This window comes from Trachypithecus francoisi, unplaced genomic scaffold (genome assembly GCF_009764315.1).
Source record: "Trachypithecus francoisi isolate TF-2019V2 unplaced genomic scaffold, Tfra_2.0 Lachesis_group3, whole genome shotgun sequence".
In the NCBI taxonomy this organism is placed as follows: Eukaryota; Metazoa; Chordata; class Mammalia; order Primates; family Cercopithecidae; genus Trachypithecus; species Trachypithecus francoisi.
In genome coordinates, this window is record NW_022681468.1 from 50,906,447 (window position 1) to 50,925,753 (window position 19,307).

General features: G+C 38.7%; 1 protein-coding gene across 1 annotated transcript; it reads left to right on the top strand.

Moving 5' to 3' along the window:
• Window positions 1-595: 595 nt before the first annotated feature.
• On the top strand, window positions 596-18,857 carry CNIH1 (cornichon family AMPA receptor auxiliary protein 1). The gene is made up of 5 exons (XM_033187993.1): window positions 596-815; window positions 5,672-5,740; window positions 10,212-10,324; window positions 12,011-12,154; window positions 14,575-18,857. The coding sequence occupies exons 1-5, from the start codon at window positions 735-737 to the stop codon at window positions 14,600-14,602; spliced, it is 435 nt and encodes a 144-aa protein (XP_033043884.1). The 5' UTR covers window positions 596-734; the 3' UTR covers window positions 14,603-18,857.
• Window positions 18,858-19,307: the final 450 nt, after the last annotated feature.

Genomic DNA, 19,307 nt, shown 5'->3' on the forward strand with positions numbered 1-19,307 from the left:
ATATAAGGCCCTCTATGATCTGATCCCTTGCTAATTCATTTCTAACTCACACCACTGTCTTGCACTTATGTTCCATTAATACAGAATTGCTGCTGGTTTCACCTGAGACACGAAGCTTTATTTTTCTTTTCTTTTTTCCATCTCGGTGCGTTTCCTCATTCTGCACCGTTTCCTTGGACTGCCAGGTCTACCTTCGTTTTGCCTGGAGAACTTCTGCTCATCATCTAAGGCCAACTTAGGAAACACCTACAGCAGGAATCCTGCCTAAATGCTTCAGGGTGGGCTGGCTGTCCTTCTTCGACCTTTCAGAACATCCCACACACATCCGTTTACGGGGTTATAATAAAGTAATTATTTAGGTGTTCATTTCCGGCACTATACTAAGTTCTTTCAGTGCAGGTACTATCTTATTCATCTTTGTGTCTGAAGCGAGAAACGCGGTACCTGTAACAAACTAGGCACTCATTCAATAAATATTTGTTGAAAGAATAAACGCGAGAAGGAAGGAAAAATAATCAACTGTGCGGACAATGTCAGTGCAACGCAGACTCCGGCCATCAGAGGGCGCCGGGGCGGCTGGGCTGGTGCGCAGGCGCGCTGAGAGGGCTGGCGCCGAGGCGGTATCGGCGGCGGTCGTGGCTGTGGCCGGGGGAAGTGAATGGTTTTACCCAGAGGGCCCTGCGTCGCCTTTCTCCGCTGGCACCGGCGCCGCTCCCTGCTCCTCCTCCCTAACCATGGCGTTCACGTTCGCGGCCTTCTGCTACATGCTGGCGCTGCTGCTCACTGCCGCGCTCATCTTCTTCGCCATTTGGCACGTGAGTAGCCGGGGCTGTGGGAGGGAAGGCGAGGCGGCAGCGCAGCCTCTTTTCGCCCGGGGCCCGCGGTCGGGGCCGCCACGGCGGCCGGTGGTTTGCGCGCCTGGGTTGCGGTCCGGCTGGTGCGGGCCGCGCGGCTTGGGGTCTGCGTGCCATCCGTCCGCGGTCTGGGGGCCGCGGGTACTGGAGGAGCCGGGGCGCGCGGTCGCCGGATGGATGCGCCCGCGGTGTCTTGGCACAGGCCGCGCGCACCGCTACTCCTCCCGTGCTGGGTGGGGCGGCCGCGGTCCAGGCGGGCCCCTGCGGTTCCGCGCTGCTCTCGCACCGACCTCTGCTGGCCCGCGGCCCCGCATCCCCGTATCCCCGCATCCCCGTATCCCCGCTTCCCCGGGGAGGATGTCAACGGCGCGGTGGTACGGACGTAGTGTGAATGAAGTTTTCCGAATTTTTGTTAATATAGATTGGCTTTCTTTTAGGGTTTCCACAGAACTGTGGCCAAAATGTAACCTACTTAGGGTGAATTTCCAACTCTACTTCTCAGCACTTGTTGGATGCTCTTCAAATCAAATTACTTTTTTTTTTTCTTTTTCCAGATTGTTGTTTCCTGGTGAACTTTGATGCAAGTTCGATTGGTTACTTTGTTGTTTGCGTGTCCGCGTTCCCCCCCCAATCATACTTTGACCGCTGGAGTTTCAACCGGCAGCCTTCCAAGCCACCCTTATATTCAGGATTGTTTGATTTAGTAGAGGGAGTTTTCATTTGATTTTGAGATGCTCAGAAACCTTAAGCTTTTCGAGGGCAATATTTATTTCTGTTACACACATCATCATCACTGTTGCAGGGTGGAAGCACAGCATTACTGGTCCCTCTACGGAAAAAGTCGTAAGTTCCCAGCGACATAGTTCTACAGAGTTTTTTTTAAGAATTTCTGTTGCTTTAGCACAAAATTAAAAGCACTGAGAGCCCTCTGGAAATCATTCATTAAAAATTTATCTCATACTTGCTTCTCTTTTCCCCATATTCTAGTACCTTCTCCTATATTACTTTTAATTTGAATGAACACGTTCACTCTTATGTAGATTTTAAGTCAGGTTGCATCATGCCCGTAACAAGGATTTCTATGAAACAAGGAGGGGCAGAATGATTCAATAGCAGCAGCGTCTTATGCAAAAAAAATCTCGAAAGTGGAAGCATATCACAATCCATTCTTTTTGCTAAGCAGTATGGTTATGTTTATAATTATTTTAGGACCTGACTGCTTATTGTAATCAGGAATACTTATGTAGGCTATTAACTGTATTAGAAATAACTGCTAACTCAGAATGCTTGTCAGTAAGAGCCAGTAATTTGAAGAGCATCTTCAGCTCTGCTTTGGTGGAAGAACAATACCTAAGATAATTTGGGATACAGACTAGCTCAGCTTTAGTAAGCCTGTGATGAAAATGTGTGGTTCCAAGGCTGAGCGCGGTGGCTCACGCCTGTAATCCCAGCACTTTGGGAGGCCGAGGCGGGAGGATCACGAGGTCAGGGGTTGGAGACCAGCTTGACCAACATGGTGAAACTCTGTCTCTATTAAAAATACAAAAAAATTAGCCAGGCATGGTGGTGGGCGCCTGTAATCCCAGCTACTTGGGAGGCTAAGGTGGAGGAGAATCGCTTTGAACCCTGGAGGCAGAGGTTGCAGTGAGCCGAGATGGCGCCACTGCACTCCATCCTGGGCCAAGACTCCATCTCAAAAAAAAAAAAAAAAATGTGTGGTTCCATTCCATCTGTAGATGTAGCTTTAAGTCACTCTCTGCTTGATGGGTATTCATTTTTTCTGGAATGAGGGGGATTCTTAGAGCTCTGGGGTAGCCTTTTCCACATTTTTACGTTTTGAACCAAATAGTGTTTGGCTTACGGAAAACCTGAACTGCACTTTCAAAAAATGGGTAATTTAATTTCAGCTTTGAAACGAATGCGTGTCTGGGCGAAGTAAATAATTTTAAGTCGTGTTATAGAATTAAAAAAAAAAATTATACCACAGATTCGTGGAGAGCTTTTATGCTTAGGGATTTCTTCGTTCGGAGACTTAGTATCCTTTTGGAAACAATTCTAAATAAATAGGTAGTTTTAATTTTTCTATTATCCATATATCCTTATGTTTATCATCTTAGGTAGTATCTTAGTCCATTTGTGTTGCTATAAAGGAATACGGGGAGGCTGAGTAATTTACAAAGAAAAAAGATGTTTATTTACCTCAGGATTCTGCTGGCTGTAAGACTGGGCATTGGGTGAAAGCCTCAGCTTGCTTCCACTCATGGTGGAGGAGTAGTGTATAGAGATCCCATAGTGAGAGGAAGCAAAGGAAACAGAAGGGGAGGTGCCAGGCGCTGCTTACCAGCCAGTTCTCTTGGGTACTAATAGTAGAACTCACTTATTCCCTCCAAGATGACACCAAACCATTCATGAGGAATCTGCTCCCTTAGATTCCCGCCTCCAACATTGGGGATCAGATTTCAACCTGAGATTTGGACAAGTTAAACCAAACTCTAGCAGGTAGTTGAAGTATCTTTCAGAAGACTCATTTTACAATTTTTAAATTACATTCCAAAAATCTTATTTAATCACTGAATTAGAGAATGTTTTTTATGCTGATGATTATATCTGTCAATTTAGTCCTAATTCATGTCATTGATGCTCTGTGGAGAATAGAGTCGGGAGCATAGATTGTTTGAAAACTTAAAAGTTTAGAAGTCATTCCTTAAAGATATGTAACAAGTTGGAAGTATCCTGAATTGTGTACTTGGGCATCATTAGGGATTTATCTGTTATTTTTGTTATGCTTCTGTGGGAAATTTTGTGGGTGTCTTTGCTCAGCCACATAGCTGCAAAAAGATTTCAAAATCATTAATTTAAGAGTCTTCTCAGAAGAGGTTCGAAAACCCTAACCTATAGCACTCAAAGAGAAACCCATTCAACAACATACTTAAAAGATCCCTCGTAGCTGGGCACGGAGGCTTATACCTGTAATCCCAGCACTTTGGGAGGCCAAGGCAGGCGGATCACCTGAGCTCAGGAGTTTGAGACCGGTCTGGGCAACATGGTAAAATCCCATCTCTACAAAAAATCCAAAAATTAGCCAGGCGTGGTGGCATGCAACTGTAGTGCCAGCTACTCCGGAGGCTGAGGCAGGAGAATCATTTGAGCCAGGAGGTGGAGGTTGCAATGATCCGAGATTATGCCACTGCACTGCAGCCTGGGTGACAGAGTAAGACCCTGTCTCACAAAAAAAAAAAAAAAAGATTCTCTTGTAGTCACCTGAAGAAAATATCCAATTAAATGTCAGTTTTAAAGACAAGTTTTGTATTCTGTTAAGTTGAATCTTGTTATTGAGAAATACTTGTGATTATGATCCTTGTCTTGAGCCTTATTACTAAAATGCATTGGGGATATATACCATGGCTGACAATCAAGTAGCTGACTAATCATGTCCTACTTAAGTAATCAGAAATTAGTATTTTCTAATTACACATTTATATTTTTAACATTTGTGTTAGGTGTCATTAGCCAAGGGAAATCCCCTCTGGTGAGTTCTGCACTTTTTTTTTTAATCCCAAGTGCTATTTTTTTCACCCCTTCCTTCCATTTAACATTTATTGAGCACTTAGCTATGTGCCAGGCACTATTTTATATTTTAGGCCCTGGGACATAATAGTAAATATAACAATCTTTGTTCTTTCAGAGATTACATTCTAATGTTTTATTATTTTCCTTCTATTGCTATTTGGTTGGAGTTTTTATTCGGGCAGGTTGGTGAATTTTATAGAACTCTAGAAATTAAACCATCTTTTTATAAAACTAAATTTTAACAGGGAAATAAACAGTCATGTTAAAATATGGAAATATGTAACTTTACTGATTACTGATAATATTGAGCAACACTTTGACATATAAAGATACTATTCCTAACTCATTAGGGGAAGGGTCGCTTAGGTTGTGTCTACCTGGGATGAGTAGTGTTAGCAACTAACATGGCTCCCCCATCAACTTGCTGCCTTTGTCTTCTTTCTTTGACACCTGAACCTGAAATGATGCCACAAAGTGGTGCATAGCCCCCATTTTGACTCTTAACGTACATTTTAGTGACCCTTGAAGTTGAAGCCACATTCCTCCGGAGTGTGGACAGAAGCATCCTTAGAAATGTATGTGTTTGGGCACAAATGGGAACAAATTGAAGAGTTAAAATCCATCTCTAGTGTCCCACTGAGCACTGTGCCAAGGGAGGAGGAGCATGCACAGATAAATAAAAATGGTCCTTCTCCCTGATAATGTAGAGGGGAGGACAGACTTGTGTGTAAATACCACTCTCATGGCAATGAGAAAAGCCATATTGATGGCATTATAGAGTCCCATGCTGTGTGGAGATGTGGACAGGGATGCAATTACTTCTGTCCAAAGGAGTTAGGAAAACCTACAGAAAGAAATTGGCATAGGAAGGTTTGTTTTTTTTTTTTTTTTTGGATAAAGAGGAATTTGGATAAACAGTTGAAATGATTTTTCTACTCAGAAGATTATTTCAAGTAGAGATAAGTTGAAATAACTTGAGCAGAGGCATTGAAGAAATAGAAAATTGGAGGTATTTATTACAGTGATACCAAATTTTAGTGATACTGAGATAAGAATGTTTTCACTTCTTTAAATCGGATTCTGGCTCTTCTTTTTGTCGTATATGAGTTTAGCGTAAATTGGTATTTGTGATCTTGGTGTACTTTTGTTCTTGTTTTATTAACTTTAATAATTATTTGAATATGGGGCTGGTTTGTTGCTGTTTTTAATTAAAGTGAGTGTTCCTAACTGTTTCAATTTTATTTTAGATTATAGCATTTGATGAGCTGAAGACTGATTACAAGAATCCTATAGACCAGTGTAATACCCTGAATCCCGTAAGTTATAATATAGGATTTATCTTTAGATTTTAAAAAATATATTTGTTTTTAACTTGATGTAATTTGAAAATGGCCAGTATTCTGAGTAGTATAATATATTTGTACTTTTTGAAGTAGGCAGAAGTTAAAAAATCTTTTTCCTGTCGTGCTTGACTATTCTATTATTAATCTGCTGGTGGTCTTGTCAGCTGTCACACTAACATTCTTCCAATCTGCTTTTTACATTGTCGGCCAAAGACAGTTGAAAAGGTCAAAAAGATTAAAAGAGTCAAAATTGCATTAAAGGTGTGTACTGCTTTTTAGTTTAATGTTTTAATGCTATATTCATTTCATGGGGAGGGTAAGGGCACTTGTATTTGTAATGTTTTGTTCAGTGTGCTTGTTCATATGCCTGTTGAGGTTTATGATTTCATGAAATTTCATATTTTATGCAAATATATGCTTGCTAGCCCGGTCAAGTAGGGAAAGCTGTTAAATGCGTATGCGTTTTTTTTATGTTATAGCCATAGGCACTTCTATGTGAAATTATTTAGTGCAGTACTTGAAAGTTGGTTAACATAAAATGACTAATAGATGGTGAGATGATTCTCGGGTTGTGACTTATTGCGAGGTAGTATGTGAGTGAAATCTTTAGTATGGACTTATCTGCCATATCTAGTTTGTCTTTGGTTTGCATATTCTGGAATAAATGAGTCATTCTTTCAGCTGATGTTTATTCAGAGCCTGTTAGGTGGATACCTCTGTTCTGGGGGCTCTGGGATCTCACAGTAATGCCATTCTTTGGACTTAAGGTGCCAAAATTTTGTAGATAACAATTTGTATACAAATGTCTACGTAGTTATTTCTAGTGTGTATTTACTTTCTATTTCTGAAACAGGCCTGAATTACACTAAGTTCTGAGCCATCATGAATTTAGTGCTAATGTAGCTCCATTGTGCTTGGGGTGTTTGAAAAAATATATATGTATGTATTTTAAAATTTTCTTTTGAGATGGTGGGGGGGGTCTCTCTATATTGCCCAGGCTCGTATCAAACTCCTGAGTCAAGTGATCCTCCTGCCTCAACCTCCTGGGTAGCTGGGATTACAGGCGCACACCAAGGTACCCAGCTTGTTTTTTGTATTTTTGAATGCATTTAGGAAGATTCTCCTTTAGCCTGTGTATTTGATTGTGCCTGATTGGTCAGGAATTGAATGGTTGGTTGTTTATAAGAAAGCCATGGGTATGTCTTCAAGAAATAAAATACAGTAATTCAGCTTTAAAAATTACTTAACGAAGGGGAGAGTTTGTGTAGATTTTAGTTGTCTAGCATACTAGTGTACTAGCACTAAGGTGTGAGAGAGATTTTATTTGGAAAAGCATCTAGAAAGTTAGTTTGGTACTTTATTATTGTTTCCTAGATAACTGTGGATGGTGGAAGAGATTTCTAGTTTGTTTTTAGAGAACTGTTACAGTAAGAGTTGATGTAGGTACAATTAAAAGTATTAACTTATTAGCTGTTTCTTTGCTGTTATGAAACAAGACATGAGTAGATAAATTTGCCTTCTGTTGGAAAGTAGTAAGTGTTTTTTGTTTTTGTTTTTTTTTTTGAGACGGAGTCTTGCTCTGTCGCCCCGGAGTGCAGTGGCCGGATCTCAGCTCACTGCAAGCTCCGCCTCCCGGGTTTACGCCATTCTCCTGCCTCAGCCTCCCGAGTAGCTGGGACTACAGGCGCCCGCCACCTCGCCCGGCTAGCTTTTTGTATTTTTTAGTAGAGACGGGGTTTCACCGTGTTAGCCAGGATGGTCTCGAACTCCTGACCTCGTGATGCGCCCGTCTCAGCCTCCCAAAGTGCTGGGATTACAGGCTTGAGCCACCGTGCCCGGCCGGAAAGTAGTAAGTGTTAATTGTAAAACATTTTAACCTAAGTAGTTGAAGTTGTTACCAGGAAATGAAGAAACTGAAATTTACCCTTTTGATAGCTGCTTATTAATAGTATTCTATGCTGTTTGTCTTTTCATTACTTCAAATAACCAAATGATGATGAAGGTAAAAATATCTGAAATCAGATGAGGATTTTCCTGGGTGCTAGGCTTTGTGCTAAGCACTATGCCTGAATTTTTTAATTTAATTCTTACGACACTCCTGAGGTAGGTATATTGTTATCTCATGAACAGGAGAGTAAACTGAAGCTTTGCCAGGTTAAAGCACTTTGCCGAAGGTTATACAGCTAAGATAGAGTCAGAACTTGAACTCAAGATAGCCTAATTTTTGAAGCTCAAGCTCTTGTATTTTCCTAATGTATTGTAAATTTAGGAGGGACTGGTTTCATTTTAACACGTAATGTGCGATTCCTGGCTTTTCTTAATGGAAAGAAATTCTCACTGAGAAGAGACGTGTGCTGGGGACATCCTAATGCTGCAGGAGGTTGAAGGACATTTTTATAGCAGCACAGGTTGCCTTTTGGATAGGGTGCCGATAATTGGCTGAATAGCAGTGCATCTGACAGTTTTCCCTATTTAAATTTGTTTTGACAGTTCTGCCAAAGTATGGGGGAAGACAAATATCACTATTTTTTAAATTGTGAACTTTAACAAGAGAATATTATGTTTTGCATGTTTAAATACTATCATTTCAGCTATATTTGCATGAGGTATTTTTTCTGGATACTAGTTTCTGTTTGAACCTTGGTTCCTAAATGGAATAATTTTTGTGTCACTTAAGGGGAAATTTTGTCATTAAAGAATGCTCGGAGAGGGTTGGTTTTTAAGAGAGATGGGTAGTTAATGTTTCTGGACTCCTTTTGAGGAGAAGGGAGGGAATAACATTTGTTTCATATTAGAACTGGTAGAGTTGTAGATTATCTTTATAACACTTTTTATTAAAGTATATTAAGAGCGGGAGGGGGTCATGCTTTCAAAATCATTCTTTCCATACTTCAGACTGTAAGTGTAGGGTAAAACCTTGCATGATGATTTGTTTGTTAGATATCAGTTGGCTTTTTAGGGCTGAAATAGGCTTATTATATTTTAGAGACAACATTTGTAATTTAAACAAGTAGTATAAAAGCAACTGTAGTGGAATTCTTAATAAAATGTATGTTTTTCATGGTTTGTTCTGGTTATAGTCCTTGAGTTTCGGAGTCCTATAGCAATTTTCTTGTTTAGAGAACTTTGATCTTAAATAGATGCTGGCTTAAATGTTATTTGGAAGTTTATGTACATATGCAGAGTTTATCTTTTATTATAATGTTTAAGTTTGTAGAAAGTATTTGGTTAGTGGTATAGATTAGTTGTTTACCTGGATTTCATCTAAAATAGTATTCATTAAAAAGCCCCTTCTACAGCTTTAAATTGGAAAGAGTAATTTGGGAGTATAAGAAAATGGGCCTGAGTATATAGTATGATTACCGTCTCTACAGCCATGGTTTCCCCTCAGTAGTGAGCTGATGATGATAAGTATTCACATGATTTCCAATTGGTATGAAGTAAACATTTGAGAAACTGGCTTTGTAGCTGTGACTTATAGGAGATACTTTGGCTGCAACTTGCAATGAGAGGTGTTGGTATTTTTATTTCACAAAGTTCTCAGGCTGAAGTCTTTAGGATGAGAAAGATAATTTAAAATAAAGCATTAACTCATGGTCATTTTATAAAAAGCATTTTGCTCGAATTAATTTTTCTTCACTTAATACTACCTACTACCAAAAGGTTTATTTTGTTTTTGGGTTCTGAGCTTCTACTGGTCTTCTGTTGTGTCTTACCTTTTTGTTGACAAGCAGACGTAAAGAAACGGAAAGGCCACCTAAGAATGAGAACTTGGGAACCTGGAAAATCCTAATTTCATGGTTAAGAACTCAGTCTTTTCCCTCCTACATTGCAGAAAGCAAATCTTTTACATTTGTGCATATTAGTGTTCTTCCCCCCACTGTGCTGAGATTATTGGCTGATTGGCTTTCCATTAAAAAATTACTTCTGTGGGAATGCGATGTGGTTTGCTAAATATTGTGTATGTAGCATTTCTGGTTTCTGTTAAAGGCTTAAAAACACCGATGTGTAAATTTCTAAAGGAGAGTTTTGTTTCTGTGGAACTTTTAATATGTTGCATGTGATCAGATATCTCATTTTTGTACTTCTATCATTGTTGAATGGTGGAAAGAAAAAGTATTCTAGTTGACTAGCAAATTGTTTAACAATCTGGGTGGTAACTGTATAATTTGATCTATTACTCTAAGAATTTGAGCTTTAAATTTTAAGTCATGTATCTTACTATGTTATGTTAGTGCAAGCTATATACTCTGGTCAGTTTGCCTGTAATCCTACTTTTGGTAAAAAGTTAAACATGGAAATAAAACTCAGTAGCATCTTTTATTTCTGAGTCTAAGAAAACAGTGATTTTTCATTATGGAAACTTGGTTGCCACCTGCTTTCCAGATTAGCAGTTGACTTAATGCCGAGGCATTTTGATAACTGGCCTGTGTTTTCCTTCCAGCTTGTACTCCCAGAGTACCTCATCCACGCTTTCTTCTGTGTCATGTTTCTCTGTGCAGCGGAGTGGCTTACACTGGGCCTCAACATGCCCCTCTTGGCATATCATATTTGGAGGTAATATTTAGATACACTTTTAATTTTTTAAAATTAAAACTTAAATATACTGTGGTTGATACGGTTATCTCACATGCTAGTTACCTACATAAAAATGGAAGCTTAGTTGGCATTTATTTTTTAAAAAATCAAGTGGATGAACAAAAACTGTTTCAATACCTCTTATAGAGCTTTATTTTTAAAGGAATTTTTTTTTTAAAAAGTGCAGTATAACTTAGTGTTTTGCACAAGTCTGAAGTATATAGCTCAATGAATTTTTACATATGTATACACCTGTTAAACCACCACCCAGATCAAGATACACAACAGTTGTGGCCTCTAGAGCATTCACTTGTGTCCCATCTTAGTCAGTTACCCTTCACACCTCCCAAGACCACTGACCTCTATCAACTTAGATTAGCTTTGCTTATCTTTGAACTTCAGAGAAGTCAAAATGTACAGTGTATGTTGAATTTCTTTCTGTGTTTATGACTAACTTAGGTTATTTGTAAAAGGTAATATTTTTAACTTCCATAGTTATATCTGCAGTATATAGAGTTAGAAGTTTTTGTTTTAAATAGGCATGTCAAAACCTTATTGCCCTTGATTTTAGGAGATATATACTGAAGAAATATTTAGGAGTAAAGTGGTATCAGGTCTACAGTGGACTCTGAAATGATTCAGAAAAAAATGTACTTGGCCAGGTGCAGTGGCGTACGCCTGTAATCCCAGCACTTTAGGAGGCTGAGGTGGGTGGATCACGAGGTCAGGAGTTCAAGACCAGCCTGGCCAAGATGGTGAAACCCTGTCTCTACAATACAAAAATTAACCAGTCGTGGTGGCAGGTGCCTGTAATCCCAGCTACTTGGGAGGCTGAGGCAGAGTATTGCTTCAGGCTAGGAGGTGGAGTTTGCAAGATCGTGCCAGTGCACTGCAGCCTGGGCAACAGAGCGAGATTCCTCTCAAAAAAAAAAAAAAAGAAAAAAAAAGAAGAAATTTACTCAGGGCCAGGTGCAATGGCTCATCCCTGCAATCCCAGCACTTTGAGAGACTGAGGCAGGTGGATCACTTGAGCCTAGGAGTTGGAGAACAGACTGGGCAACATGGCAAAACCCCCTCTCTACAAAAAATACAAAAAAATTAGCTAAGCATGGTGGTGTGTGCCTGTAGTCCCCGCTACTTGGAAGGCTTGAGGCAGAAGGTTTGCTTGAGCCCAGGAGTCTGAGATTGTGGTGAGCCGAGATTGTACCACTGTATTCCAGCCTGGGTGACAGGGTAAGACCCTGTCTCAAAACAAAACAAAAAAACAGTACTCAGAATGAGAAAGAGAAGGATAAAGCAAATATAGTAAAAATGGACATTTGAAATATCTGGGTGAAAGATTGTTACATCTTTTCTGTAAATCTAAAATTATGTCAAGATAAGTAAAAGCAAAATACCTATTTTCTTTTTACAGTTCTTCCTGTTTTTCTTGGATTTCTGAAAAGGTAGAGACTAGATGAAGCTTGTTTAGCTATCTCATTCTGCTCATTAGGGACTCTACTTTTAAAATTAAGATGGTAAAAGAAAAGCATTTTACCCATAAGTAAAAGAATGCTTCCCTGTGTGGACCACCTTTCGTAACAGATGTTTTAGAAGAAAGACCCGCTTTCTTATCTCAACATTTGCTGCCCTTTCTGAATGTCTAATAGACTGTGTTTATTCCAGGTATATGAGTAGACCAGTGATGAGTGGCCCAGGACTCTATGACCCTACAACCATCATGAATGCAGATATTCTAGCATATTGTCAGAAGGAAGGATGGTGCAAATTAGCTTTTTATCTTCTAGCATTTTTTTACTACCTATACGGGTAAGTTGAAAAGGTAAAATGAAATATGCTTTCACTTTGCTGCTTTAAAAGTTTGCAGGCATTATGGTTTTCACACCTTAAAATCCATTCGAAGAATAACTTAGTGTCTTAAGTGTGCATGGTGCACACCAGCAAATTCACACACACTCAGTGTGACCCACACTGGTGCTTATCAAGGCAGTAAACCAGTCTGCTGTCAGAGGCAGAAGGTTTGGTCAGAGATGCTGCTTCCTAAGTTCTCAGACACATTCAGTCGGTAAAGGATGGTCCTCATTCCCTGTGGCAAAGTGATGTCATTGAAGGATAGGGATGTGTGAGTTTGCAGAAGTTTCTGCTTGTCTTCAGGGTCTCTCCCGACATTATGTTTCATTTTTTCTTTATCATTCTTCATAAGTGGTGTGCTCTGCCCTTTATTTTCTGATTTGCTTGATTTGAGTGGTATGAATGAAAGAAGTAGTTCTACCTTACAGGGTGGTGCAGTTTCTGATTTTTTTTCCTTTTTTTTTTTTTTTTGTGATGGAGTCTCTGTCGCTCAGGCTAGAGTGCAGTGGCACGATCTCTGCTCACTGCATCCTCCGCCCCACCAGGTTCAAGCAATTCCCCTGCCTCAGCCTCCTAAGTAGCTGGGATTACAGGCGTGTACCACCACGCCTGGCTAATTTTTGTATTTTTAGTAGAGAAGGAGTTTCACCATGTTGGCCAGGCTGGTCTTGAACTCCCAACCTCAGGTGATCTGCCTACCTTGGCTTCCCAAAGTACTGGAATTACAGGCAAGCCATCGTGCCCAGCCTGATTTTTTTCCTTTTATACTCTGATGGACTCATTGTTCCTCTAGGTCAGGATTTCTCAACTTCGGCATTGTTGACAGTCTGGGCTGTGTGGGAATTTCTGTGGGAAGCTGTCCTGTATATTGTAGGACGTTTAGCAGCATCCCTGGCCTTTACCCACTAGATGCCATTAGTGCCCTCCTGTCCCCCGATGACAACCAAAAATGTTTCTGGACGTTGCCCAGATGTCCCGAGGGGCAAAATTGCCCTGGTTGAGAACCCCTGCTGTAGGTGTGCTGTAGGTGCGGTGAAATGACTGCTTATTACAACTAGAAAAGGGCACTGTTAAATGTAGAATTACATGTTTCTTTAAGCTATGTGAATATGCTTTTACACATCACTTATGTAAAATGCTTTCTCGTTTTTTATCAATACACATTCAACTAGAGATGGCTTTCTCCTTGATTTTCAGAATATTTCCAAAAAAGCTGTAAGCTTTAAAAAAACAGCATAAGCTTCCATTCTCTTTTTCGTTACTTGAAAACTTGCTAAGATAGGCTTATATTCATATTCATATTTCTCTTTATACATAAGTTTCCATCATAGAAAAAGAATGGTTAGACTGAAATTTAGGAAAAAGATATTTTTGGTATTTTTATGCTTTTAGAGGCTATTACTGTGAAAATGAATATCCTTTAGTGCAGATATTACTCATCTATGAAACAAAGAAATGCTCTGAAAAGTGAAATTCTTTGTGTCATTTTAATTTTCTGTTCATTTTCATTTTGTAAGTTTCCATAGCAAATGTCTGGAACAGGGCTGGCTTATAATAGGCACTTCAAACATACTTGTTGAATGAAAGAAATGAAATGAATGATTGAATAAATGATAAAGTTGGAGATGTGCAGTTGTGGGAAAATGTTCACCGGGATATGGTAGCACCAGGATATTTGTTCTGTTTTAAAGTTGTCTATCAAGCTTATTCAACTCCTTTGTATTTCTGTTTAGAGATACATGCTTTTTGGACCATGCCCCTATGCCTTTCCCATATCACTCTATGTAGAATTGCCCTTGGCAGTTCTTAAACCTAAATCAAAAGGTCATTGCCTTTTATTTAGCTGTTTTCCCCCCTTTTCTTTTTTAACTGCTTCCTAAAAGTTGCTATTGCTTGGAGCCTTTCTCTAATGGGAAAGATCCTTGACTGATCATTCCTTTCTATACAATGGGAATACACATGGTACCTGCCTTCTAGGACTGCTTGGAGGATTAAGCGAGGTAATGTGTATGAAAGACCTAACGGGGCCTGGCGTGAAGTGAGCCCTCCAGAGATGCTCATTCTATTATTAGACACGGCTCCAGAGCGTGTGGTGTTTGGATGGCTTCGCTAAACTCTGATCCCCCATTAAGCTTTCAGCTGTGCTGTTCTACTTGCTAAAATTGGAAAGGGAATAGGGGACAACTACAGCACATGCACTGAGCCAAGTCCTGTGTTAGGCAAAAGTCCATAAATGCAAATGAAAATCACTGTGAACTTGTCATTAGTCTTTTCATTTTCTGTGATACTAGTTTACTATATAAAGCATACTCTCATGCTCTTGAGTTTTTTTTTATGATTAGGAATGTTCAAATTAACAGCTTTTTTTTTCTTTTCAGCATGATCTATGTTTTGGTGAGCTCTTAGAACCACACACAGAAGAATTGGTCCAGTTAAGTGCATGCAAAAAGCCACCAAATGAAGGGATTCTATCCAGCAAGATCCTGTCCAAGAGTAGCCTGTGGAATCTGATCAGTTACTTTAAAAAATGACTCCTTATTTTTAAATGTTTCCACAGTTTTTGCTTGTGGAAAGACTGTTTTCATATGTTATACTTGGATAAAGAATTTAAATGGAATTACGTATAAATTAATATAAAATGATTACCTCTGGTGTTGACAGGTTTGAACTTGCACTTCTTAAGGAACAGCCATAATCCTCTGAATGAAGCATTAATTACTGACTGTCCTAGTACATTGGAAGCTTTTGTTTATAGGAACTTGTAGGGCTCATTTTGGTTTCATTGAAACAGTATCTAATTATAAATTAGCTGTAGATATCAGGTGCTTCTGATGAACTGAAAATGTGTATCTGACTAGTAGGAAACTTGATGGGTTTCCTCATCTGTCATGTAGATGATTATATACGGATCCATTTACAAAAATAAAAAGCGGGAATTTTCCCTTCGACTTGAATATTATCCCTGTATATTGCATGAATGAGAGATTTCCCATATTTCCATCGGAGTAATAAATATACTTGCTTTAATTCTTAAGCATAAGTAAACATGATATAAAAATATATGCTGAATTACTTGTGAAGAATGCATTTAAAGCTATTTTAAATGTGTTTTTATTTGTAAGACATTACTTATTAAGAAATTGGTTATTCTTACTGTTCTAATCTGGTGGTAAAGGTATTCTTAAGAATTTGCAGGTACTGAAGATTTTCAAAACTAAACGAGAGAAAATTGTATAACCATCCTGCTGTTCCTTTAGTGCACAATAAAACTCTGAAATTAAGACTCACTTTCAGTGCATTGTTTGAGATTACAAATAGTATTTCTTAAACTTGCCATGTTTAAGACATAATCCATAATAAAGACATGTTGCTATCATTTTTTTAAAAAGTGAAGTACTATGTTACGTTTTTTTCTGAAAAATACCATGCCTAGATCTAAAAAGGAAAAATTTTAAATGCCAAACGCATTAACCTCTTGTCATTTGACAAGATTCATAAACGTGGATGTCATAGCATCATCATTTCTCTTACCAATTAAGAAAAATTATGGTGGCACTTAAAATATTTTACTTTTATTTTTCCTTTTTGGAACAGTCAGTTTTAAGGTAAAATGGCTTGCAAATTTGAGTTTTTGCCGCTGCTTGTAAGGCAGGTAAATTATGGCTTGCATGTTTTCATAAGCATAAATAAATCTTGTGCTTTATTTGGGATGAGGAAGTTAAGGCATTTGAAAATAAAATAAGTGGTTCGGAAGTTTCTTGAGAAGAGGATCAAAAGAAATAGAACCAATGTATAGAAATTTCATATAATGATCCAGGAAGTTTATGGATGTGTTTGTGGAAATCTTACTCTAATAACTTGTTGGATTAGATGCTGTTTTATTCTTTACTAGTGAAAAATGCTTTATTTCAGTGGTTTCCCACGGTTGGGAGAGAGAGTAGCTGTTAACTGTTCTGAGTAATGGGGGTGAGTATGTTGAGGAAGAGAGGTAGAACCAGAAGAGTGAGGAGACTCGAACCATTCCGTAACAAGGCAAGCTTTAAAGACCTTGTATTTTATTGTCTGGAGAACTAGACGGATCTGACTCTTCGTCAGTTCATGCAACAAATTATTTATTGAGTACTTGCTGGGCTTTCAAGATTCATGCTTTGAGCACAGGCAGTCATTCAGTTTCCAGTCCACCTGATTAGATCAGCATGCACTTATTTTTCTTTCTTGTTCACAAAGACTTTTGATCATGCAAGACCTGGCCAAGTCTGTAATCCAGATGGGTTTCCTGGGACTGTTACTTGAGTATTCCTGTCAAAATATTTTCATGAACCCTGCCTCTCTTAGCAAACACTACTTTCCTTCATAAGTGTTAACAAACATGCTTTTAATAATCTATTCCAGAATATTCTCCAGGAGTAAGTTTACTGGTTGGAATTTGTGGAAGCCACTTTCTCATGTTTCCCAAATAAGATATGTAGTCCTCAGCTGATTCCTCAAAGATGATTGACAGTGAGTTTCATCCATCTTTGTGGTAGTTTGTTAGTTCCTAGGCATGTAAGTGATTAGAAGATTGATTACCTGCTCTCCTAGTATCTACCCACTTTTACCATGTCAGTGTTTTATGAATTAGATCACTTACCAAGAGAAAGCAGAAACAAAATACTTGAATCTGACAATATCTGACTGCCTCTTTTCATTGCTCTGGACTTATTTTCCACATCAATCTCTTTGGGGTGGCCCTAGCCTATTATTCATGTGGGTTCAGCTGAGGCTTGGTTAACCTGGGTTTATAATCCAGTTTAAGTTAAACATTCCCTGTTTAGCAACAGCTGTTCACTTAGGTACTCTTTTTTTTTTCCCTTATTGTAGTTACTTTTGGTATTATGTGCTTTATCTTTAAAAGCTTTCTAGCTCTAGGAAATTGTTTTCCCCATTTGTGTCCATCTGGTTATATCTATACCAACAACTTTTTGTTGCTATGGATACCACAGATTGTCCTGAATTAAAACTCTAACATAATAAATGTCTGTTTAGCAGTTATTTTACTGAGTAATAATACTATATCATGGCAATATGGCCCTTTAATACTAAGGAGGTTTAGGGGTAGAAATTATTTGAACACTCATATCCAAATGTTATTAATGATATTTGAGTTTTCTCAATGCTTAATGATATTCTTCACTCCCCATTCCAGGGTAGAGGAGGATTTGGTCCCAGGCTATGGACAAACTGCTAATTTGTTTGAAGTTTGAATTATTTTTCATGGGAAAGGGAAGTGACAGGAAATGACCAAGACTATCCACTTTTGACTTGAGTATGGGTCCAGTATTAGTAATGGTTTCCTAGGTTCACTGATTGTACCACCAACTGACAGACCTACCAGTCAATTTCATGTACCCAGATAAGGGTCTCACATGGCAACAAAGTACACAGCAGTTTGCAGTATGTGTCTCTTTTAAAGCCAGTTCGGTGTTTTCACCTTGACGACCACTCCTGCTGACAGCTCTCATTGAGCTCTTCTCTGCTTCCCAAATCAGTATATTTTGAAGCTGTGTCAGATATTTACATATAAAGGAAATAAAGTTGTATGTGCTTTGAAACCAGCAAAATATTTTCCTTTGTACAGCACCTCTCTTTTCCTTCTATGTTTAGGGATAGAGTTGGTGGAATGTTGCCATGGTGTAAATAATGACTTCTGTGTGTCACTTACACCCTGTGTGGGGGAGCTTTCACTTTAGGTGTGGTTATATCCTAGCAGTGTATCAAGCCCACTCAAATAATGATCTATGTTTAAAAGTATGTGTCTAGTTTACTTATGTCATTTAACATCCATAAATGTGCATCTCTCAGTCAGTTGTATGTTATGATTGTAAATCAGAAATTTTGATGGCAAAAATATTCTAAAACAACATTCTTTAGGGGAAAGAAAAATATGGATATCTTATCTAGCATTGCTCATAAAAGTACTCATGTTCATCCTTTTTGGAAACTATTAATCATGCTAGCCTTAGATCATTTTAAGCTCCTTTGCTCAAATCAGTCATTGATCTGCAGTATGACCAAGCAGCTAGTAAGTCTGTGGTACTACCAGGATAGCTTAGAAGATGGTTCTGAATTAATACCTCAGAATGATGTCAAAAGTAAAAGAGTGGCTCTATTGCTAAATATATTGACTAGCTTTTTTATAACAATTTTACTTTGAAATTCAGAGTTCTAAAGCTAAATGTCTAAAAGAAGTAACTGCAGCTTGTTCTGCTGATTTTGGAAAATAGTATTCACCATGTAAGATCTTTGGGGTTGGAGTGAAGGTCTTATCTGCATTAATTTTGTTAATGCACACTGTAGAAGGTGTAGAGAACATCTTGACATGCATAAGAATTGCATGTCATAATTTTATTGTGTAGTGCTTTTTCTAAATATTTACATTTCTTTGGTTACCATGTTCATGTGTTCTGGAGAAGTAAAATTTCTTGATGACTAGGCAGACCCTAAAACTACTAAGAGAAACATAAAATGTAGTTAGCTGTCTCTGCTCATGGTTTGTTAAAATCTAAGCTAACCTTAATGGTGCTGTATCCGCTGTCCACAGAAAATGCCCTTAAGTATAGCCCTACCTTACTCCTTAGAGCTTATTTTGCTTTTGTATTTAATAAAAATTGTCTTAAATGTTTCCTTGTGTAGTTTATGCATAATGGCTGAGTCTGTGTGTTCATTTCAAATGCCGCTAGTTTGTGTATGACCAGGACTCTGATTCTCTCTCCGCCCTCTTTGCTCATTGTTTTGGGGAATATCCCACAGGTGAGGTAGAGAAAATACTTTTCCCTGGAATGCTGGAATATTTAACTGGACAATTATATTTTAGTAATTGACATCTCATGTTTCTCTGTTATAGAATAGTTGATGTTTTCCCTTATACTTAGTATTAAAGTAGTTCAGTCAAGCATTTTTAAAAATTTTTTGATTTTTTTTTTTTTTTTTTGGAGACAAGGTCTCACTGTTGTCCAGGCTAGAGTGCAGTGGTGTTATCATGGCTCACTGTAGCCTCTACCTCCCTGGGCTCAAGTGATCCTCCCAACCTTAGCCTCCCAAGTAGCTGGGACCACAGATGCATACCACCACA

Bases quoted from the DNA above. Each gene is read 5' to 3' on its own strand.
- CNIH1 (XM_033187993.1), top strand. From the start codon at position 735: ATGGCGTTCACGTTCGCGGCCTTCTGCTACATGCTGGCGCTGCTGCTC. The intron at 5,741-10,211 runs GTAAGTTATAAT...TTTTCCTTCCAG, and splicing joins AGTGTAATACCCTGAATCCC to CTTGTACTCCCAGAGTACCT. The intron at 12,155-14,574 runs GTAAGTTGAAAA...TTTTCTTTTCAG, and splicing joins TTTTTTTACTACCTATACGG to CATGATCTATGTTTTGGTGA.